The sequence below is a fragment of the Pogona vitticeps genome, chromosome 2, assembly GCF_051106095.1.
Source record: "Pogona vitticeps strain Pit_001003342236 chromosome 2, PviZW2.1, whole genome shotgun sequence".
Classification (NCBI taxonomy): Eukaryota; Metazoa; Chordata; class Lepidosauria; order Squamata; family Agamidae; genus Pogona; species Pogona vitticeps.
The window spans coordinates 19,893,143-19,917,704 of NC_135784.1; the positions used below are offsets into that span (position 1 = coordinate 19,893,143).

Below are 24,562 nucleotides of genomic sequence, written 5' to 3' on the forward strand. Positions count from 1 at the left end.
TCACGCTCCCCTTCCCAGCAAGAAGTCAATTATACCCTATTTTCCTTTTAAGATTCCCAGTTTTCCTTCCAAATACACACCCTGTGGTGATACAGTTTATGAGGCCAACTAAATCTGGCACAAAAAGAGAGAGAGAACCAGCTTTCAGGATGGCTATGCCTTCACCCGACAGGAACCTACGAAATTAAACTCAAGTCGTTGTTGTTTAGTCATTTAGTTGTGTCCGACTCTTCGTGACCCCCTGGACCAGAGCACGCCAGGCCCTCCTGTTTTCCACTGCCTCCCGGAGTTGGGTCAAATTCATGTTGGTTGCTTCGCAGACACTGTCCAGCCATCTCATCCTCGGTCGTCCCCTTCTCCTCTTGCCATCGCACTTTCCTAACATCAAAGTCTTTTCCAAGGAGTCTTCTCTTCTCATGAGATGGCCAGAGTACTGGAGCCTCAGCTTCAGGATCTGTCTTTCCAGTGAGCACTCAGGGTTGATTTCCTTTAGAATTGATAGGTTTGTTCTCCTTGCAGTCCAGGGGATCCTCAAGAGCCTCCTCCAGCACCACAATTCAAAGGCATCAATTCTTCAGCGGTCTGCTTTCTTTATGGTCCAGCTCTCACTTCCATACATCACAACAGGAAAAACCATAGCTTTGACTATGCGGACTTTCGTTGGCAAGGTGATGTCTCTGCTTTTTAAGATGCTGTCAAGATTTGTCACCGCTTTCCTCCCAAGAAGCAGGCATCTTTTAATTTTGGGGTTGCTGTCTCCATCTGCAGTGATCATGGAGCCCAGGAAGATAAAATCTGACACTGCCTCCATATCTTCCCCTTCTGTTTCCCAGGAGGTGATGGGACCAGTGGCCATGATTTTAGTTTTGTTTTTTTTTTTGATGTTGAGTTTCAGACCGTTTTTTGCACTCTCCTCTTTCACCCTCATTACAAGGTTCTTTAATTCCTCCTCACTTTCTGCCATCACTAAAGTAGTGAACATCAAAGTGCAAACCCACATGTTTGCTAATGAAACAAAAACAGAGTGGAGACATCCTTTTATAGAGAATTACCCAGAGACAAAAAAGGAGGCAGTCTTTAACTTGCTGGGCATCAGATCTGCACCAACTCTGGCAAGGATGTAATTGTCAGCTACCTTAAGGACTGTTCATTATTGAAATTGGAGGATCATGATCTAAAAATGGGTTGGCATGCATATGTGTAGTACGGGAATTGTAAAGAACAATCACATTTTGCAGAACATATTCTGAGGAAGGCGCTATGTTTAGTGTGGAAAAATTCCACACACAAATTTACAAGAAAATTCCAATATGGTTTGCTCTGATAGAGTTATTTACGTTGAAAGTGTTGAACCAGAAGGAAGCGTTACTTACATACTGTATAAAGAATTACTAACTAAAGAACAGAATACTGTATAAAAGATAAACAAGAACTAGAGGAACTAGGAGTGGCTACAGACTGGTGGTCAATGTTGAAATTAGAATCGAGATACAAAAAATGGGGTTTTTTTTAGGGGAAAGTTCTGGTGGATTAAGTGTGGATATATATTAATGAAAAAATAATTTTTAAAATGTACACATACTTCTTGAAGTATGACTTGGAGGATGAGAGGGTGAAGGAGATGATGGTAAAATGGGCAAGTAATTTTGGATATAATATTGATACTGATGATTGTACAAAGATGTGGAAAGAGTGTCATGAAATGATTAAGCCAGTGAATCTTAGGGAAAATATCCTCAAAATATTTTACAGATTGCATTATACCCTTGTAAGATTGGCAAAAATATCAGAGAGTAACAGCAATGTTTGTTGGGAATGTAAAAAAAATATATCCAGGGACTTATTACTGTACCATATCTGGTGGACATGGAAAAGTGTCAAGATTCTGGATACAGATGTGGGAAATGGCAAAATAAATTATTCAACAAAAATTAAATTTCAAACCTGAAATGTTATTATTGAATATTACGCAGCAAATTATTGATAAGAGAGTGTAATTTGAAAGAATATGGGCACCATGCAGAAAGTTTTTTTTTTCTTAAAGCAGAACTAATGGGAATCCAAATACATTTAGTCAGAAGGTGGTATCATCCGTGTTGCATTCCCAAGACAAAAGAAGACTAGCTAGGTGTTTTGTATAAAGGGGAAAATGAATTCCAGGCTAACACTAATATAATATCTGCTGTTTCAACAAAATTCTTTTTAATTTCAATCAATGCATATTGCTGAAAACATGGTTTCCTATTGATTACGCCGAACAGAACATGCTCACCAGAATACTATCCGTGAGGTCCTTCAGGGTCAAGGTGAATTGCGCCAGTTAATTGCTACTAATTAAAATTCAGGCACTGGGTGCTCAATCGTATTAATTGATGCATAGTGAGTGACACAAGTGGCAAACTGATGATAATTCACAGCCCACAGTTTGCACCACTGCCACCCAAAACAAGAGAAAAATAATACTGTAATGAAGTAACAAAAGAAAAACTGTGTGGTCTGACTAAATACAAATTTCCCACAGTAACTAAATTTTCTTAAAGTACTTGATCGCCTTAAATATGAAGTAGGTTTCAATAAATATAAAATACATTCATTGAAAACAAACAGATCCACCAGAAAGCCAAAAGGTCTTTCAAGGAATTGTTCAGCTCATAAAGTCCATTGCTTCTACAAGGAAGACTTCAATAAAGGCTTTAAGTTCCAGGAATTCCTTTCCATCAGAGTTTTGTTTGGTATTGGTTTTGGTTCCTTTGTCAAAGCTTAGGACCAAAGACTTGTCAATGTGGGGCGAGAACATAAAAAGTGCAAACACATTTCCAAAACAACTTAAACAATACCCCTTTATTAAAACCTTATTGTCACATAATTACTGTAGCATTCACCGTGCTCATGAATGTTAAGATCTGCATGCACCAATAAGAGGTGGTGGGGACAGACTTGAGTGTGGAGGAAGAAAAGAAGAGTAGGGGAGAGTGAGAGTGGGGGGTTGAGAGTGGAGGGGGAAAGTTCTTTAGTTAAGAGTTAGCGACATTGGCTGTACTTTCAACATCTGTGACAATAAACAATTTCTATGTATTCTCGAAGGCTTTCATGGCCGGGATCTGATGGTTGTGGGTTTTTCGGGCTCTTTGGCCATGTTCTGAAGGTTGTTCTTCCTAACGTTTCGCCAGTCTCTGTGGCCGGCCTCTTCAGAGGACTGGAGTAGGAACTCTGTCCATGTTCTGTTGCTGTTTGGTGGATAGTGGAGTATTTATAGCTGTGGGAACAGCTTTTGTCCTATTCAGGAGATAGGGTGATCAGCATGTTATTGTTGTGGATGTATTGTTGTAGGAGAGATTATTTGTCACTGTGGTTGATGGGTGTCTTTAGCTAGTCTTTTTTTGTGCAATGATCCCTGGTCCTTGTGGCTGGGTAGAGTTTGTTGACCTTTTGCAGGCTGTATTTTTCAATATTGGGAGCCAGGCCTTGTTTAGTTTTAGACTTTCCTCTTTTTTATTGAAGTTCTGTTAATGTTTCTGGATTTCAATGGCTTCCCTGTGCAGTCTAACATAATGATTGCTGGTGTTGTCCAGCACTTTAGTACAGTGGTGCCCCGCATAGCGACGTTAATTCGTTCCAAAAAAAAAGTTGCTATCCAGATTCCTTGCTATGTGGGGCAAAAAAAACCATAGGAACGCATTAAAACACATTTAATGTGTTCCTATGGGGGAAAAACTCACCGCTATGCAGAAATCCTCCATCCAGCCGCCATTTTCGCCGCCTGGTAAGCAAGGAAACCGCACGAAAACGCTGGGGGTGGCCATTTTGTTTACCCGGTGGCCATTTTGGAACCGCCGATCAGCTGTTTTAAAACATCGCAATGTGATTTTCGCCCATTTAGAACATCGCAATGTGATTGATCCACATTGCTATGCGGATTCGTCGTTAAACGGGGCACTCGCTATGCGGGCACCACAGTATTTTGAAATAGAATTTCATGTCCAGTTTGTTTCAGGGCATGTTCAGCTACTGGAGATTTTTCTGGTTGTTTTAGTCTGCAGTGTCTCTCATGTTCTTTGATTCTGGTGTGGATGCTTCGTTTTGTGGTTCCAATGTATACCTGGCCACAACTGCAAGGTATCTGGTATACTCCTGCAGTGGTGAGCGGGTCCCTTCTGTCCTTTGCTGACCGAAACATTTGTTGTATTTTTGTGGTGGGCTTGAATACTGTTTGTAGGTTGTGTTTTTCCAAAAGTTTCCCCATGCGGTCTGTGACCCCTTTGATGTATGGCAGAAATACTTTATTTGTGGGTGGCTGTTTTTCCTCTTCAGTTTGGTGTTGTTTTCTTGGTTTGATGGCTCTTTTGATTTCATTCTTCATAAGAGTAATGTAATCCTTAGTAATGTAAGTAATATAGCCTTAGTAATGTAAGCTAATACAGTGGTGACTCGCTTAGCGATGTTAATCCGTGCAGCAAAAATTGCTGCTAAGCGATTTCATCGCTAAGCGATATTAAAAAGCCCATAGAAACACATTAAAACACGTTTAATGTGTTCCTATGGGCTTAAAAACTAACCTTATGCGAAAATCCTCCATTGCGGCAGCCATTTTCGATGCCTCTAAAGTGAGGCAAAACAGCGGGCGGCCATTTTGTTTACCCAGCGGCCATTTTGGAACCGCCGATCAGCTGGCCGAAAATGGGGGCTTTGTGATGATCACTTCTCTGCGATCATCGCAAAGTGAATTTTCCCCATAAGGAAAATCTCAAAGCAATCGCTTTTGCGATCGCAAAAACATCGCAAAGCGATTTCTTTGTTATCTCTATGCGAGGCACCACTGTATTTGTATTCTTCCATGTAGCTTCATTTGTTTATGAGGGCAAACCATTAAGTTTCCCCTCCTAAAACAAATTAAGGGGGGAGGGATGTAGCGTTCACCCTGCTCATGAATATTTCTGTTAAGATTTGCAAGCAAATGGGGGTGGAGTTAAGTGGGGGGGAAGAAGAGTGGGAGAAAGTGAGAGTAGGCAGTTGAGCGAGAAGGTTGTTTACGACATTGACTGTACTTTCATCATCTGTAACAATAAACAACTTTGACGATTCTTTATAAATGACGCGTTGCCTGGACCTCTGTCATTAATAGTAAACAATGTTGATATAATCAACTGGTGGTAGCTGAATGACATGTAGTGTGAGCCCTTTGCTTGGTCAAACAACCAAGGGCCATGCAGGAACGTGACACTTACTATTCCAGTAAACATGGACTTCCCAGAAGGTAAAGCTCTCATCCCACTGCAGTTTACATCCACTCTCAAATACCTTCAAACCAATGCATTACTGGAGATGAGAGCTTTGTATTTGTATTCAGGGGATATGAATAAGAAGTGCACCAACACAGGCAGTCCATTCCTGCCCCCCCCCCCCGAAACAACATGGTCCAATTACTGGAGTCCATGCAGCACGCAACTCTGTCAACCGCTGTGTCACACCAATCCCTCTGGTGCTTCTCCTACTCTACCTGCAGCTGACTGCTCCACAACTGAGCAGAGAGAATCATGAGTAGACTAGGATGGTTCCGGGGAGTGGGAATCGACCGGCAGGACACCTCTGCTGGTGCACTTCCTCTTCATATCCCCTGGATATGAAGCACATTACAGCTGTTGAACTGCTTAAACAAAGGAATCTAAATTTTATTATTTATTTATTTATTATATTTCTACCCCGCCCCCCCTAGACAGCGTCTACTCGAGGCAGCTTACAAATATCATAAAATATCATAAAAACATCACAAGCATTAAACAATGGAATCAATAATATAGTTTATTCAAGATGGGGAATGATAAAAAAACAAGAAGATAGAATTCAAGAATTGACAGAAGGGAAGGTCTGCCTAAAGAGCCAAGTCTTTAAATGGCTCTTAAAAACAGACGGCAATGGTCCCAGGCGGATGTCTGTTGGAAGGCTGTTCCATAGTCGAGGGGCCACTGCCGAGAAGACCCAGTTTCTTATTCTTTCTTTCCGGACCTCTCTCGGTGATAGGCCCCTCCACTGTCCCTCCTGGCTGTGCTGAGTAATTCGGGTACATCTAGGTGGGAGAAGGCGATCTGCCAAATATTGAGGTCCCAAACCATTTAGGGCTTTATACGTCATCAATAACACTTTGAAGTCAATGCGGAAATGAATGGCAAGGCAGCCAGAGTGGGAGAGATATGCTGGTATTTTCTCCCCCCCACTAAGGAGTCTGGCCGCCACATTCTGCACCATTTGGAGCTTCCGCATCAATCTCAAAGGTAGCTCCACGTAGAGCCCATTACAGTGGTCTAATCTCGAGATTACGAGCGCGTGGACAAGAATGTTGAGGACCTCTCCATCCTCGTATATTAAAATGATAGTAATATACGAGCATGATAAATAAATAAAGACATGTCTCATCACTCCATTAACCAAAATCATAAAACATACAGTGGACCCTCTACTTACGGAATTAATCCGTATTGGAACAGGGACTGCAGGTCAAAAATTCTGTAGTTCGAGTCTCCATTGATCTACAATGCACTGAAAACTGATTAATCCGTATCCGGCTGTTTTTGTTCCATTTTGGTTTTTTTCTGGCCTGTAGGTTGATTCTCCGGCTGCAAGTCGAACCTAAATTTTGCGGCCAGAGAAGTCTGTAACTCAAAAAGTCTGTAAGTCGAGCCGTCTGTAAGTCGAGGGTCCACTGTACATGGAATCAATACAGTGGTGCCCCATATAGCGAGGTTAATCCGTTCCGGATTAACCTTTGCTATGCGAAAACATCGCTGTACGGGGCAGGAAAAGCCTATTGGAACACATTAAACTTAGTTTAATGCGTTCCAATAGGCGCCAAAACTTACCCCTCCAGCGATGTTTTCACGGTCCGGCGGCCATTTTGGAGCCGCCGATCAGCTGATCGTTGGCTCCAAAATGGCCGCCGGATGACCTGAAATGGCCCCCGTCAGTGTTTTCGCGCCCTCCCCTTGCTTACCGAGGTCGCGAAAACGCTGCGGGGGGCATTTCGGGTCGTCCGCAGCCATTTTAATGGCCGCGGATGACCCGAAATGGCCCCCCGCATCGTTTTCTCGACCTCGGTAAGCAAGAGGAGGGCACGAAAACACTGACGGGGGCCATTTCGGGTCATCCGGCGGCCATTTTGGAGCCGCCGATCAGCTGATCGGCGGCTCCAAAATGGCCGCTGGACGCCCCAATTGTCGCAAAGCGAGTGCGGCGATTGGGGCAGCTCTGTATAGCGATCCCCAAAAAGGGATCGCTATAGAGATTCTTCGTTGTACGGTGCGCTCGTTAAGCGAGGCACCACTGTATTGGCATTGAAACAATTTGGAATGAGAGATTTTAATCTGAATATCCACGTTATTTCCTTCTGTAGGATATCTTTGGATATCACTTCCTCACTGGTCTTTGTATAGAATAAAAATTTTAAAACTGTCTTCTTTGTGACCCATTTCTACAAAATGACTTAAGAGTGGCACATCCACTAGTAAGTCATTCATTTTTAATCCTTGATTGGTGTTCTTGCATCCTGATTTTAACTGGCTTTGCCATGCTTCCCACATTCACAGATCACAGATTATCAGGCAAACTAAATGGGGTGTTTAACATGTTGAAAATGACACAGATCTAAGAACAAAATCAACCCTGGGATGGTAAAATGTGATGCCTCAATACATTTGAAATGCCCTATTGGTAAGGTTCTAGTACTAGTTACAATGTCAGTGTGAATTAAAATTTCCTTTAAATCTCTCGTTCTCTTAAAATCAAATTTAGGCATTTCCTTGAAATATGAATATCTCTCAAGAGGTACCAATTTTTAAGAGCATTTTTCCTTAGTTGACTAGCCAAGAGTGTATCAATCTGTCTCGGGTGATCTTTTTTAAATCTCTCAATAGCATTTTCCTAACCTGCACTAGAAGTCATTTCATCCCTCGCACATGAGAAGGAATCTGCCTTTCGGACATTTTGTTAGGATTTAAAGAAATACAGAGGAGAGGCTGTTTTTAGAAGAAAGCTATAAAATGGCAGCAGACTTAAGGAGTGGAGGATATCCTGAAAAAATAGTGGAAAGTGCGAGAAAGAGAACAACAACAGTGGAAAACCAAGGTGGTCATTTTATGCTCCAAACAAGGCATTCCTTCCAAATCCTCATGCTCCCTCTATAACAAAGGCATGTAAAGCTTAGTCACAACATCATTCCCTTTTAAGTTCAGGTCATGCACTTCTCTATTTTCTCTTGACTGGACTGTCTGTCCATAATAGGTGAATTCTGAGCAAAATGTTTTCCATAATTCAGGCCCTTCTACAATTTCTGTCTTCTGCGAACTGTCTTCTGATTCAAAAAGTGGGAATCTTGAACTTACCATTTTCCACAGTCCTGACATTCATATGGTTGCTATCTAGCGTGTACTCTTTTATGACTCACAAGGCTGGAATTCACAGCAAAACATTTCCCACACTCCTGGCATTTGTATGGGTTCTCTCCTGTGTGGATTCTCTTATGTTTAAAAAGGCCTGAATATTGACCACACTCCTTGCATTTGTATGATTTCTCTCCTGTGCTGATTCTGTTAGGACTCAAAAAGACTGAATTCTGAGCAAAACATTTCCCACACTCCTGGCATTCATAAAGTTTTTCTCCTGTGTGGAGTCTCTTATGCTTCACAAGGTTTGTATTCTCAGTAAAGCCTTTCCCACAATCCTGGTATTTGTATGGCTTCTCTCCTTTATTGACTCTTTTATGCCTTACAAGGTATGAATTCTGAGCGAAACATTTCCCACACTCCTGGCATTTGTACAGTTTCTCTCCTGTGTGAACACTCTTATGACGTAGAAGATGTGAATTTTGTGCAAAGCATTTTTCACACTCTTTGCATTTGTACGGTTTCTCTACCTGTGTGAACTCTCTTATGACTTACAAGGAGTGAATTATTAGCCAAACATTTCATGCACTCCTGGCATTTCTATGGTTTCTTTCGCATCCAATTTAAACATTTCCAAGGCATTTCACTCACAAAGCACTTGCTTCCACAGTGGACCCTTTTGTAAAGCATCAACGCTATATTTATGGCAAACACAATTCATTTTTAAGGCTTCTCTGGAATGCAGAGAAGGATTTATTAAGAGTAGATTTGGATAGTTTTTTTAAAAAAAAAAAATCCGATCATGGCTCCAAATTCTGTTATTGTCTCTGTCAATGAGTCTATCGAATCCAACGGATCCTCTAATATGATAGCCAAATCATCTGTATATGCTTGAATCTTAAATTCTTCTCCTTTCAGTTTTAGTCCATTTATCTGTGTATTCAATCTAATTTGCTGGTTAAAGATTTTTATCTTTAAGATAAATAGTAGTGACAATAGTGGGCATCCTTGTCTTCTGTCTTTCTCAATTTTTATTTTTCCTGTTAATTCCCTATTCACCTTGATCTTAGCTTCTTGTTGAGTATATATGGTGTGTGCTTTTTTTGCTATAAAGTTTTCTCCGGCATCCATTGCTTCTAATTGAGCTATCAGAAAATTGCAATTTACATTGTCAAATGCTTTTTCTGCATCTAAAAAAATGAGTGCCATCTGTTTCTCGGGATGTGCTTCATAATATTCTAGTACATTCAGTATTATTCTAATATTATTTTTCATCTGTACTTTAGGTAGAAAGCCTCTTTGGTGTTGGTGTATCATTAGTGATAGAACTTTTTACTCTACTTGCTATTATTGTCGCATATATTTTGTAGTCTACATATAACAGCAAGATTGGTCTGTAATTTCTAATTTCAGTTTGGTCTGTTCCTTGTTTGTGAATAATTGATATTATAGCTTCTTTCCATGACAATGGCATTTTCTTTCTTTTTCTATTTCTTCTAGCAATCTTTTGAATTGTAACATTAGAACCTCCTCAACTCTTTATACTATCCAGCTGGCATTCCATCATTTCCAGGAGATTTCAGATTTTTTGTTTTCTAAAACAAATAATGTATTTTAATGAAAAATATGACAAAATAAGAGAAAAAAGTCAAGAACGGACAGGATACAAAGAAGTGATAAATATAAAATATTTAGGAATACATTTGACAAAAACCCTGAGTACATTGACAAAAGATAACTACATGAAACTAATAAAAGATATAAAGGTAGAGAAATGGTCTAAGCTCCAACTTCCGATGATGGGAAGAATATCAGTTGTAAAAATGAGTATCTTGCCAAATCTGATTTTTCTGTTTCAAATTATCCCAGTTATATTGAAGCAAGACGTTTTCAAAGAACTCAGTAAAATAATTTCCAAATTTACATGGCTGGGGAAAAAAATGAGAAGAAAACTTAAAAGTGCTTCAAGACAATAAACAAAGGACAGGTTTCAGTCTACCAGACTGGATGGTTTATTATAAAGTGGCAGAATTATCCTGGATAAAAGAGTAGATAACTTTAGAAAATCAAAGATTACTGAAGTTGGAAGAACATGACCTGACGTTTAAGCAATTCAATTATCATTTAATAAGGAAAGCTTTAATATGGATTTGGTCATCAATCCAAATACAAAATTATCGAAAGATACCAATCTGGGTAGTGTCCTTAGGTGTGCCTAAGGGTGAATTCTCAGTAAAACAATTCCCGTAAATCAGGTATTTTTATAATTTCTGTCTTCTCTGAACGGTCTTATGATTCAAAAAAGTGTGAATCTTCAGCAAACCATTTTCCATACTCCTAGCATTCATATGGTTTGTATTCAGTGTGGACTCTTTTATGACTCACAAGGCTGGAATTCACAGCAAAACATTTTCCACACTCCTGGCATTTGTACGGTTTCTCACCTGTGTGAACTCTCTTATGACACAGAAGGTGGGAACTTTGTGTAAAACATTTTCCACACTCCTTGCAAATGTATGGTTTCTCTCCTGTGTGGATTCTCTTATGCTTCACAAGGCCTGAATTAACAGCAAAACATTTCCCACACTGCTGGCATTTGTATGGTTTCTCTCCTGTGTGGAGTCGCTTATGCTTCAAAAGGCTTGTATTTCTAGTAAAATGTTTCCCGCACTCCTTGCATTCATATAGTTTTTCTCCTGTGTGGACTGTCTTATGGATTGAAAGGTAAGAATTTCGAGCAAAATGTTTTCCACATTCCTCACATTTGTACGGTCTCTCACCTGTGTGAAGTCTCTTATGACGTACAAGGTTTGAATTATAAGAAAAACATTTCCCACACTCCTGGCATTTGTATAGTTTCTCTCCTTTGTGGACTAATTTATGGATCAAAAGGTATGAATTCTGAGGAAAACATATTCCACACTCCTGGCATTTATACAGTTTCTCTCCTGTGTTGATTCCATTATGACTCAAAAGGACTGGATTATGAGCAAAACTATTCCCAGACTCCTGGCATTCATAAGATATTTCTCCTGTGTGGAGTCTCTTATGCTTCACAAGGTTTAGATTCTCAGTAAAACATTTCCCACCCTCCTGGCATATGTATGGATATTCTCCCGTGTGAACACTCTTGTGATTCACGGGCTGTGAACTGTGAGCAAACCATTTCCCACCCTCCTGGCATATGTATGGATGTTCTCCTATGTGAACACTCTTATGATTCACGAGCTGTGAACTGTGAGCAAACCATTTCCCACCCTCCTGGCATTTGTATAGATGTTCTCCTGTGTGAACACTCTTATGATTCACAAGCTGTGAACTGTGAGCAAAACATTTCCCACACTCCTGGCATTTGTAGGGTTTCTCTCCTGTGTGGATTCTTTTATGGCTTAGAAGGTGTGAATTTTGGGCAAAACATTTTCCACACTCCTTGCACTTATATAGTTTTTCTCCTGTGTGGACAGTCTTATGGACCAAAAGGTTTGATCTCCTATGAAAACATTTCCCACACTCCTGACATTTGTAAGGTTTTTCTCCTGTGTGGAGTCTCTTATGAGTCACAAGGCTGGAATTCTCAGTAAAACATTTCCCACACTCCTGGCATTTGTATGGTTTCTCACCTGTGTGAACTTTCTTATGACACAGAAGGTGTGAATTTTGTGTAAAACATTTCCCACACTCAGGGCATTTGTATGGTTTCTCTCCTGTGTGGAGTCTCTTATGCTTCAAAAGGCTTGAATTCTCAGCAAAACATTTCCCACACTGCTGGCATTTGTATGGTTTCTCTCCTGTATGGAGTCTCTTGTGCTTCAAAAGGCTTGAATTTCTAGTAAAATGTTTCCCACACTCCTGGCATTGGTATGGTTTCTCACCTGTATGAACTCTGTTATGACTTACAAGGTTTGAATTTTTAGCAAAAAATTTCCCGCACTCCTGACATTTGTATGGTTTCTTTCGCATCCAATTTAAACATTTCCCAGACATTCCACTCACAAAGCAGTTCTTTCCAGTGTGGACCCTTTTGTGAAGCATCAGCGCTAGCTTCATGGCAAAATGGTTTCCACACACAATGCATGTGTAAGGCTTCTCTGGAATGCAGCTTTCCCTTTCTGCAAGTATCCTCTGGCATCTTGTAACCTGTAATTGATGCGTAAAACTCTTTCCAGATTTGGGATATGAATTTTTCTTCCTCCAGGACCAATGCAGGAGAGACAGAACTGAAGAGTCAGATAGATCTATGGGGGAAAAAAGAGAAGGATTTATTAAGAGTGGATTGGGGTGCATGAAACCTCACATAGAAATAAATCTATTGGGTTTTTAAGGTACATAATATTTTTGTTCTTTTATCCTCTTTAATTTTGCAATCCAATATCCTGATTTATGTGAGGATTCATCTCTGCCACCCTTTTTTGTTCCCCATCAACAGTTAAGTAGACAATCGTTCTTGCTTCAAACCATCAACTTTTCGTTCCAAACCCTTCAGCAAGCTGGTTCCACCTTCTCCAACAGGGGCAGGAAGAGGTTAACAGAAGCTGAAATATTTAATTTCCTCAAATTTTGGGATTAGGATTTTTTTTCATACTTTAACGTCTCACACGCATCACTTGGAAACTGCCAGTGCAACAGTGGGAGTATGTCGTCTCCCACAACTGTCCGTCTGTCTCTTTTGTGTGGTCTTCTCTGGGGAGGGAGTTCTTTTTTTGTATTATTATTATTATTATTATTATTATTATTATTATTATTATTATTATTATTATTATTATTATTATTATTATTATTATTATTATTATTATTATTATTATTATTATTATTATTATTATATAATAATAATAATAATAATAATAATAATAATAATAATAATAATAATAATAATAATAATAATAATAATAATAATAATAATAATAATAATAGTCTGTCCGTGCTTGTTTAACATCGTGTCCCCTAGGTTCTGCTTATAGTCCTTTGTTAGTACAACTACAATGCATATTAAATCCTTAATCTATACAACGTGCTTCTAGCCATTGATTAAAACAGATTTCAGGTTTGATAGTATTCTGCATCTTCCTTCGCTTTAATTTTTAATGTCAATCTGTCCCTTTCTGCGCACTCCAGTATTTTTTTAATTATTTCTTCATCTGGAGGTGTTTCTTCATTCTTCATATTCTGTGCAAATATAATCCTTGTGGCTGTTAAAATATGCAGTATTAAATATACATTTTGTTTAGCAACATTTTCTGGCAGCATACCTAATAGAGAAAATTCTGCCTTAAAATCTACATGTTTTTTGATTATTTTAACAAACCAAATATGTATTTTTATTCAAAACATTTCTGTTTTATCACATGTCCGCCAAAGGTGATAGTAAGTTCCAGGTTTTTTATGACATTTCCAGCATTTACTTGACCAATGAGAAACCATTTTGGTTAGTCTATCAGGTGGTAAATGCCATCTATCAATCACTTTATATAAATTATCTTTATAAGATAATGTCATTGTCATTTTATAGTTTCTAGTCCACAGCTTCTGCCATTTTTCAAGATCAATATTATATCCAACGAATGAAAACCCCCACAATGAAGCTACCAGGGCCAAATCCCCATTTCCACTCTAAGCTGCATCTCTCATCAACCTTCAGCTTTTTAGATGTTGATGAACGACTCTTCTCACCATGATTCTACAGTGGCAGAGTTGGCTATGAGGATGGGTTCTGGAGCTCAGCGCATCTGGATGGCCACAGATTGCCCAGTCCAGCATTATGGGACCTGCAGTGGCTAGCATGAGTTTGGATACCAGTCCAACATACAACTATTGTTGCTGCTCTTGTTACTGTTCTTACTGCCTTGATAAAGAGAGATTAGCATCAGCTGGAGAAAGAGGAGGTCTTACCAAGAGAGGATATTGTTTGCCAGTTCTCCTCCATGACTTCCTGGTGGAGGGCTTTCTGGTTGGGATCCAGCAGCGCCCACTCCTCCTGGGTGAAGGACACGGCCACCTCCTCAAAGATCACTGGACCCTAAAAATGGAAAAGAAAAGAGGCCTTCCTCATACGTTTCACCAAAATAACCTCCTAAATCCAAAACACAATAAAAAAGAAGTAATTGTAGCTTCTATTGTAGGTTTTAAGTTTCATCGACACCATTTCTGTAGGAGAACCAGTTTACCAAGGCTTACAAGTCACCTTGGCCATGTGCTCCCTCCAGGAAGAGAAGTCTCCGAACCCCAGTGGCTGGAGATAAAGAGGGGGAGGGAAAGAGCTACTGGCGCCCTACTTGCCAGCCTTTGAAGCTTCCCTAAGGCATCAAGGAAGACTCTTTGAGGCACGGAATGATAGACTGAACCAGCCTTTGCTCTGATCCACCACGGCTACTCTTCTCCTCCTCACTTCCACAAGAAAAAGGAAGGCTGAGAAATGTATTCCGGATGAAAAAATAGGGAGAGTAAAGTAATTCCTGCTGTCCCACATTCCGTTTTGGAAAACCTCAAACAATTCTTGGCTCATTCTTCAAGATAAAAGAGAAACAAAATTCTTTTCCACATGGAGAAAACCATGCTTATCAGCCTGCTATATAATAATTGGCAATGTGGATCATCTCATTAAAAAAAAGCCTGGCCAGTCTCAATGAAGAGTAAAGTGGTTTAATACTCTAGGATTCGAATCCATGTGGTGTCCCGTAACCCCCTTCTTTGTACCTGATCGAGTTCTGCTGCATCACCAGGAAGAGATGAAGGAATATTTGTTGTTGGCATCTTCACAGACCCTGCGGGACAGACCAAGGAGGTGGGAAGCCATTGGCATAAGCTTCTCTAATAATGAGATCATGACCTCAAGAAATGCAAGCTAAAAAGGATTCACAACCCAGTAAAATACAGTACACTGGTTCCCACAGAATAAACAGTAGCCCTTCAGGAAAGTGTAAGAAACTGGTATTCCAAGAGAGTACGAGATATACAGACGTTTTCCCAAAATCTAACAATACTAAACATCCTAAAAGGTAAAGGTTCCCCTTGACAATTTGTCTATTCAGGTCTGACTTTAGGGGGCGGTGCTCATCTCCGTTTCCAACCCATAGAGCTAGCGTTTGTCTGAAGACAATCTTCCGCGGTCACGTGGCCAGCGCGACTAGACATGGAATGGCATTACCTTCCCACCGTGGTGGTACCTATTTATCTACTCCTATTTTGCATTTTGCATGCTTTCGAACCGCTAGGTTGGCGGGAGCTGGGACAAGCAACAGGGGCTCACTCCACCTCGTGGATTCAATCTTACCACTGCAGGTCTTCGGACCCTGCAGCACAGAGGCTTCTGTGGTTTAACCCCCAGCACCACCATGTCCCTACTAAACATACTGCCACACACCAAATCCCTAATTGGGGATTGTGCCAATTGCAGAATTAAAAAATATTATCTAACATGCAGGAATTTCTCCAGCATGTTGAATGCTATTTTTACTTACTTTGGAGGGTTCAATGGAGCCTGGAGACCACCCATGGAGAAAAACATCGCACACCCAACACAGTATTCTCCACATTTTTCAAAGGAACACAAAGAAATGAACAAAGTTTTTGCCTTCTTTGACTCCACCCATGGAGAAAAACATGGCACACCCAACACCCAACACTCTTCAAAGAAAGACAAATAATTGAAGGAGGTTTTCGCTTTCTTTGACTCCACATTATACAAAACATTCCTTGTTTCTCTCTGCCTTCTCTGAAGTCACTGCCTTTACATTGGTTGATGATCCCTCAGCATCACCATTCTCCCTCTCCAAACCAGGATCCTTCGTTCCTCTTAATATTCAAGCTAAAGTCTTCAATCAGTGGACAGTACTTTGTGGTTTATTGAAGCTATTTCTTATACTAAATTTAGAAAAAAAAAGGTTTTTCGGATTTATTTTTCATTTTAAATTACAGTCAGAAAATTTTGCATAAAATGTGCTGGATGACAGAAAAAGAGATAAGGGAAAACAAAAATCATTTCTCAAGAATGAAAAAGGGGGTGGGATGCCAAAGCATTCAAAGCATGGGGTTAGTCTGTGGGGCAGTGACTCCGTTAGTCTCTCCCCTCAGCCTGATCTCCCTCACAAAGTAATTCTACTAGTTATGCGACCCCCAAGCAAGCTCATAAAATTTGTTAATTTCAAGGAGAACATATGCAAGATGTTTTATAGGTGGCATATGACTCCGGAAAAATTGTCAAAGAGTTATACGGAGGTGTCAAATGTTTGTTGGAAGTGTGAAGCACATGAGGGAAATGTATTCGCGAAGGCTTACACGGCCGGGATCTAATGGTTGTTGTGGGTCCTCTGAAGATGCCGGCCGCAGAGACTGGCGAAACGTTAGGAAGAACAACCTTCAGAACATGGCCAAAGAGCCCGAAAAACCCACAACAGCCACATGAGGAAAACTTTTACCATATGTGGTGGACTTGCAGAGTAGCGAAACAGTATTGGCTAGGAGTACATACTCTGTTACAAAAAATATTGCCTTGAATTGTTCCACTAACCCCAGAACTCTTTCTACTGAACATTGTACCAGACAATATAGATAAGACAAAGAACTATTTAGTTATATATATAGTCGCTGCAGCCAGAATTCTTTATGCCAAGAAATGGAAGAAATTGGTGATACTGTACTGAAACAAGAGGAACTTATTGAGAAGATACCGGAAGCCGCAGAATTGGATATTTTGTCAGAAGTGTTAAAAGACTGTCCAATACAAAAGCCAACTGAATGATGGGATTTATTATATAAATGGCTTGAGTCACCAGATAGTGCTTGACTAACATAGATTTGAATTAAGATGTAAATGTAAGTTAAAATCTGGAGGGCAATCAAATTCTAGAAAAGAGGAAAGTCAATTTGATATTGCAACATGAATAGATTGGATGTCAGTACATTTTGTATTCTCCCCTCCTCCTTTTCTTTTTCCTCATATCCCTGTGAAGGGAAAGACCAACCTCGGCGGGTCTTTCTGGTGGAGCCGACTCTCTTAAAAACCTCAAAGAGGACACAGACCAGCCCTCCTGCTTCCCTGGGTCGAAAGCAAGACCAGGGTACCAACACCTTGAACTTAGAGGAAACCCCCCCAAAAGGGGTGGTATCTTGTGAGGTGGATACCAGTGACTTGGAAGAGACATTTAAAGGGTTAATGGCTGCTGAGCCAAATAAGGAAGATTTGGAGGGAAAAGAGAAGGTGGAGTTAAAGGAGGAGGAAGGGGGGTTGGAAGATATAACCGTGGGCAGGGGGTATATCCCTGGTGGTTGGGAAATGGTGTGGATCAAGGATCCTTGGACCGGACGCAGGGAACAGGTCTGTGTACCCAAGGAGGAGGCTGAGCGGAGGTGTAGGAGAGGTCTAATGCAGAGGCCCTCCTATTGGGGAGAGACGGAAGCCAAAGCCTGGCGTAAAAAGCTGCGAGAGGCAAAGGAAGCAAGTGAGAGGGAAAGGACGGCCAAACAAGCATGGCATGTAGAAGAATTGAGGAAGATGGGCTGTTACCTGGTCCCTGGAGTGCCTCGCCAGGTGAAGGAGACCCCTCATGGGGGTGGATGGGAGACGAAGAGACCCTCCCGTTATTGAATCCCTTTTTGCAAGGTTATGACAACCCCGGGTTGGGGGAGGTCCCGGTTGGACCTTGGGGACTTGAACATGTTGCAACAGTTATGAACAATACTGAAGTACCCTTACCTGAGTTTGATTCAGAGCAAGAGACTAAGCAACCACCACCTGTTAATGTTGACGTTCCAGTTGTTAAGGTCAATAAACCACAGTTAAAGACAGAACCAAAAGCGTCGACTCCTTTTTGGAACCCCTGGGAAGTCCCAAAGACTGAACCCTCACAATCCCCCTTTACCTTCTGTACCACTTACCTTATCCCAAGTTGTTAATAATAAAAAAGAAAGAAAAACAAAGTAATTCTATGCAGAGTAAAGTGAGGCGGAAGGCAGCTGTGAGCATCTCAGAAGAAATGTAGGATATCATTATAACCAACCCACAAACAAGCACCCATCATTGAAAAGTTCTCTCCCAAAATTTGTACTTTAGAGGTTTTCTCTTTCAGATGCCATAAAAATGAATCTTTTCGTATTTGGCATCCTTCAGAGAAACAGAAGAACTGCTAGCTATGTGAAAAGTCTAGGAAAATGAAAAATTAAAACATATGGTTGACGTATACAAAGAACTGCAGACTAGTGTCCCTCTAGCCTAAAAGGTACCGGGGGGAGGGGATATGCAGAAAGAGACACAAACACAAACACTCCCAACATGAATCCTTACCTACTGAACTGGAACTTTCCTCATCGCCTTGATGCCTGTCTTGTCGTTGGGGACACTTTCTGGTGTCGAAAGGAGATTTCTCTACTGCATGGAAACCAGACTGGATTTCTACTGATGGGTCTCTCCTCTGAGGATCCATTTTGTGGAACGAGGAGATAGAAAAGACACATCATGCTCAGATTTTTGCAAGAAAAACATTTGGAAGTGGTAGAATTTCTGGGATTTTCTCTCTCATTTTCTCCACCCTTTCGAGTAGTCGTGGACAAGATGGAGGGGTGGACAATACCTATGCAAAAAGGATCCCGCCTTACGACTACACACTACCAAACTGCTGAACTGGATGTGTGTGGTGATGCATGAAGTAAACCTGCCATTTCTTCAGGAAAATGGGCACACTGAGGCTTGGGGGACGCACACACCCTATTTTAAAGTGGAAGAGGGACTCCCCAATGTAAGGAACTGTGATTTGGTTTCAAAATATGATGCACACAGAGCACACATCTTGCTTTCAAGGAATCTAAGGGAGGGCGGGGGGAGCCAATTCTAGCAGAACAGCCATCAACCAGACAGACAGAGACTGTGGGCTCCCCCATTTCAGACTTTAAGTGCCCAACATTAATTTTTCTCACCTTCTGCTCTTCCTGCTTTATCTCTTCTGCCTGACTCAGATCCAGGAAACCTTCTGCCAGGGCCACCGCCTGGGAAGTGGTCTCGGCTCCACATTCTCTCACCCAGCTTGACATCTCCAGGGGGAGGATGGTCAGGAACTGCTCCAAGATGACCAGGTCCAGGATTTGAGCCTTTGTGTGTTGCTCTGGCTTCAGCCACTGACGACAAAGATGGTGGAGCCGAGTGCAAATCTCTCGAGGACTATCAGCCTCCTTATAGGAAAATTTCCTGAATTTCTGGCACTGCGTATCTGAGCTGAGCATCTCCTCACCTCGTACCTTCTGTGCTGTTCCTTCCCAGAAGGTCCCAAGACCTTCTGCCTTGAGAACATCAGGGTCTCTTCCTTCCCTGGGGACAGATATGTGTTGGGCTGCCATTTTATTCTGTACCAACAATGTTGCCATCGGAGTGCTGGAACTCCTCTCTTTCTGCGGAGGAAAGACTGCTGCGGAGGAAAGGCGAGACTATGGAAGCTCTGCAAAGCCAAGACTCTGCCATGTTAACCCATCTAAGACCAAAAAGACAAGACAGCACCCACCAATCAAACCTTATCTCCAAAAATAAAAGGCAGGAGAATCCCAAGGCTGAGCTGAGAGACAGGCATGTGTTGCAGTTCCTTCACTGGACAGCCACTGCCACCCGGATGGATTTTTTTTCAAATTACTTAAAAGAAAAATAGTTTTGTGACACTATTCCTTCCTTTTGTGAGGTACAGTGCCACAGGAGATGGAGGTTTTATTCCTAACTACTGTAGCTTAGAGCTGCCTTTCTAGAACAGGAAAAGGGTTAGCCCAGGACAGAACCCTGATTTTAGAGGTGTCGTAATTTTTCTCATAATTATTAGCTAACACCTCTTAATTCCTGCTTTTTCCAGGGCTAAAGCCAAGTAAGAGGATTACACCAGTTAGCAGATGATGGATCGGTGGTTGTTGAACCAGTGATGTTTGCCAATCATCCTTTCTGAGGCTTCTCTTCTTGGGGTTACAGAGCTGTAGGTCTCTCCCAGGCTCCCCCCTGCAGCCCCCCAAGGAAACCCTCTGCCCTTTGATGGGAGCAATGAAGAATCATCTCTCATTCCAAGGGTTAGAATTTCCAAATTTCGCTCTTTGTAGGTACATGTCTAATGAAGTGGATTTGGTCCTCAGGCAGCCAAATGGTTTGGGTCGTCCCCTCCAGCTGCCTCTCCTGCCCAGTTATGGGAACTTTTCTCCCCCTCCTGCCCCTCTCCTCCCTCTGGCCTCCCTCAGGTTCCCCCACCCTTACAGGCAGTCCTTTTGACAGAAGCCACCCCTTCTGCTCCCTCTCTGGTCTTTTTCTTCTTTCTTTCACTCTTTCCAGGATCCCTTTCTCTTTCTTTTGACAAAAGAAACATCAACCATAGAAGGCAGCAAGAGGAGAGAACAAGAGCCAAATCTTTGATTACAAAATACACTATGCAGAACAGGTTTGGACCCTTTAGCAGAGCTCAGAAGACAGCAAAGTGGGCAATTCAAAACCCAGTTTACCAGCTTTGGCTATTCGTAAGAAGGAACTAGCTCTGGTCTCTCACCTCCCCTTGTCCTGGGATCAGCTCTCCCACATGGCCTGCTGGAGAGGGGATAAACACACAAAAAAACAGACAAAGGGACCTCTTCCTGATTTTTTAAAAAATATCTACATCCACCTTATTGGCTGAATCTAGAGAGGCAACAGGAGCATCACCAATGCTATCCTAGACTCCATTTCTTTTTTCCAATGGTCCAATAAAAGCACCACCAGCTTTTGTATTTACATTTCCTTTCTTTGTCAACCTTTTCTAAGCCTCCATGTTGGAAATGTCTAAGCCGGCATATCTTGAGGGCTGAAGGTGTGAAAACGGATCCATGAAACCAAAAGTAGATTCTCCCGCTTTCATAGAAATATTTTCCTAAACCACTCACAAATCACAGATCAAACTGGACGAGCCAGACAGGATCTGGGGCACTTTGGATGGTTTTTTTTTTTTTTTTTTTTTTTTTTGGTGTGAGGAAATTCCTTTCCTGAGGGGCCTGGGATCGCTCTTCGAAAGAGGCAGATGGAAAAATGCCCATTACTGTAAAAAGTTTTGGGGTGGTCCAAGACATTCTGCTGCCTGAAGCACAGGAGAAAATCCTGCACCCCTTCTGCCTCCACACAGACGACTACGCGAAATAAATACCCCAGTTTCGACACTGGAGGTGGGAGGATGTCCATTAAAGGCTCTGAGGGAGGCCCATAGGCGAGCTCTGAAGGCCCAAGAGGAGAAAGGCCAAAAAGGGCCGCAGGGGGGAGGGTTGGGGGACCCTCAGGGCTGCCCCTCTCCCTTCTGCCGCCCGAGGCCGCCTCCTCGCTGTTCCTAAACCTTCCTCCTTATCCTTTCCCACAGAAAAGGGCCAGAAACTCCCATCGAGAGGAACCCAGCCCGCCCCTCCCCCCCCCGCGTGTTTCGCTTATCAAATTCAGCTGCAAACATTTCCAAGGATCTCCAAGGACTCCAAGGGGAGGGGACGAGAAGGGGAGCCATCGTTTCCCTCCCTCCCTCTTGCTTCTTTTACTCACCAGGAGATCCCTTTTCTTCCTGCCCAGAACTGACTCCCCCGTTTCCTCCCTCTTACTCTTCTCTTTCCTGGGGTTTCTTATCCCAGTAAAATCCAGATCAGAAAACACTCACCCCCCCCCCCGCCCGCCTTTTGTGTCTCTTCAGGAAAGAGGCTGAGGCTCTTGTTTCCAATGCGTCCCGTTTAAAATTGCCTCCCTTTTCAACTCAGGCTGGATCCCGGAATACAAATACGAGTGCTTTTCTCCCCCAAATAATAGATGTAAAACCCATTTTCCCTTTCCTATCACGTGACCGAAGCCGAGCCAGGCTCCTGGCAGGACAAGCACAGACTCGCCCAATCTCCTCTCAGAGCGCCTGGATGGCGACCCGTCTTGGTCTCTCTCTGCCTCTTTGGGTCACTGGATGAGGCCGGAAAAGGGAATTTATTTGAATCATGATCTGCCAGGAGAGAAATGAGCCAAGTCCTCTATAATGTGATCTTTCTTTCCTGTCCTTTTCTTTTCCTGTCCCCAAATAATCCCACTTCCTGGAAAGCTCAAACTGGGTGAGCGCTGAGTTCTTTCACCCTGTTGGGAAACCCTTTATGCCAAAAAATGGAAGAAATTCGTGATACTGAAACAAGAGGAACTTATTGAGAAGATACCGGAAGCGGCAGAATTGGATACCTGATGTGTTTTTGGCTCTTTGCCCACTTGCTGAAATGGCCTCTGCTCTGCCCCCAAACCCTGCTGCCAGGACTGAAGTGGGACCTACAAGATGGGCAGTGGGGTGAGGTGGGGTGGCCCCTCCCGGTGGGTTTGGTGACCCACGGGCACCTTCAAGATGCCTCCCTAGGATCTCTGCCGGTCTGTTAAAAGATCAGCAGAAGGTAGGGATGTGGGTCTGTGGGGGGAAAGGCTCCTTTCCCAGGTCAGGAGATGAGTGTGGAAGGAGGGATCGGGGCCTTTCGCTTGATAGGCTGGAGAGGAGCAGCCCCTTGCAGGCCTGACAGGATCTCCTGCTTCTGTTGCCTACGATTATTTTATGGTATGTTTCAATCATTGCATTCCTCTCAGTTTTAAAAGAATTTTCTCATCACGCTCCTCTTCCCACCAAGAATCAGTCCATTTTACATCCTAACATCTTTTTCAGATTCCCAGTTTTTGTTCCAAATACACACCCTGTGGTGATACTGTTTATGAGGCCAACTTAAACTGGCACAAAAAGAGAGAGTACACCAACTTTCAGGATGACTATGCCTTCACCAGACAGGAAAATACAAAATTAAATCAAGCAGCAAGCTTCAAAGTACAAATCCACATGAAACAAAAACAGATGAGTGTAGACATCTTTTTATATAGAATTACCCAGAGACAAAAAGGAGGCAGTCTTTAATTTACTGGGCATCAGATCAGCACCAACTCTGGCAAGGATGTAATTGTCAGCTACCTCAAGGACTGTTCATTAAACAACCACTATTGCCACCATAATTGACATTGGAGCCTTTTCCACATCTGGATTCTCAAATTCTTTTCCAAGTAGAGTATGCCTAGACTTTTAACAGGAGCTGCTCTTCGTGTATGGGGTGAAAAGGGCCACAGTCTTGTGATTAATCCGTCCCAGAAAACGGGGGGGAGCCATTTTGTTTACCCAGTGGCCATTTTGAAACCGTCAATCAGCCGTTTTAAGATAGTCGTTTTGCGAAGAATCGGTTCCCTGCTTTGGGAACCGATCATCGCAAAGTGAAAAAACCCCATTTAGACCATCGTTTTGCGATCGCAATTGCAACCACAAAAAGATCGTTGCAATGCGGTTTCATCGTAATACGGGGCAATCGTAAAGCGAGACACCACTGTAAACAACGTTGGTGTAATCAACTGTTGGCAGCTGAACGACACATAGTGTGAGCCTTCGCTTGGTGAAACAACCAAGGGCCACCTTGGAATGTGACAGATTGGTGGCACAGCTGTGGGGTACAAAATATTCCCATGTGAAATTTATTTATTTATTTATTTATTTGATTCTTATCCTGCCTATCTGGACCAATGGTCCACTCTGAATTTTCTTGAGTCTGGAAATAAAAGGGGTTAGGATCTGTGGTGTAAGAAGTGGCTACCCATTAAGTCTTGTGGAAGACTTAGTTTTGGGGCATTTGAAACAGATCTGGGGAATCTGAAGAAGAGGTCCTGTCGGCTCTTTTGAGGGAAAAGAACCAGTCTAATTATATAAGGAATTGTGTTGTTTATGCCGCCCAAACAAAGTGAAAGAAAATAAAAAATCCTTGAAAGGAAAAGGGAATTTGAGCAAGAAATCAGATGAAGAGAAATGCAATTCCAAATTGAAATGAAGAAATTGGAATTAGCTTCCCAAAAAACTACTACCCTGTTTTCCCAAAAATAAGACTTAACCTGAAAATAAGCCCTGGTATGATTTTAGGACTGCCTCTTTGCCTTGGCCTGCTGGACAAGGGTCTCTTCAAAAAGATTAATTTGGTTTTCATAAATCAATCAGTCAATCAAATAAATATATATATTGTATTCTGGAAGGCTTTCACAGCCGAGATCTGATGGTTGTTGTGGATTTTTCGGGGTCTTTGGTCGTGTTCTGAAGGCTCTTCTTCCTAAAGTTTTGCCAGTTTCTGTGGCCAGCATCTTCAGAGGACAGGAGTCAGAACTTTGTATTTGCATTCATTCATTGACACCAAACAGA

At 42.0% G+C, this 24,562-nt stretch overlaps 1 protein-coding gene across 3 annotated transcripts in view; it reads right to left on the reverse strand.

Annotated features, from left to right (window-relative positions):
* Nucleotides 1-9,164: 9,164 nt before the first annotated feature.
* LOC110091174 (uncharacterized) overlaps nucleotides 9,165-24,562 on the reverse strand; it is a 31,815-nt gene continuing 16,417 nt past the window's right edge. The window contains exons 1-6 of one of the 3 annotated variants that reach the window (XM_072988273.2): nucleotides 21,874-22,254; nucleotides 19,278-19,759; nucleotides 18,649-18,775; nucleotides 15,063-15,130; nucleotides 14,259-14,385; nucleotides 9,165-12,607 (exon numbers count right to left, since the gene is read on the reverse strand). In XM_072988273.2, the coding sequence (XP_072844374.2) occupies nucleotides 10,710-12,607; nucleotides 14,259-14,385; nucleotides 15,063-15,130; nucleotides 18,649-18,775; nucleotides 19,278-19,721 (2,664 nt within the window). In that variant the 5' untranslated portion in view covers nucleotides 19,722-19,759; nucleotides 21,874-22,254 and the 3' untranslated portion in view covers nucleotides 9,165-10,709. Of the gene's footprint in view, nucleotides 12,608-14,258; nucleotides 14,386-15,062; nucleotides 15,131-18,648; nucleotides 18,776-19,277; nucleotides 19,763-21,873; nucleotides 22,255-24,562 lie in introns of those variants that run through there. The other 2 variants (XM_072988271.2, XM_078388236.1) reach the window with 2 other exon arrangements.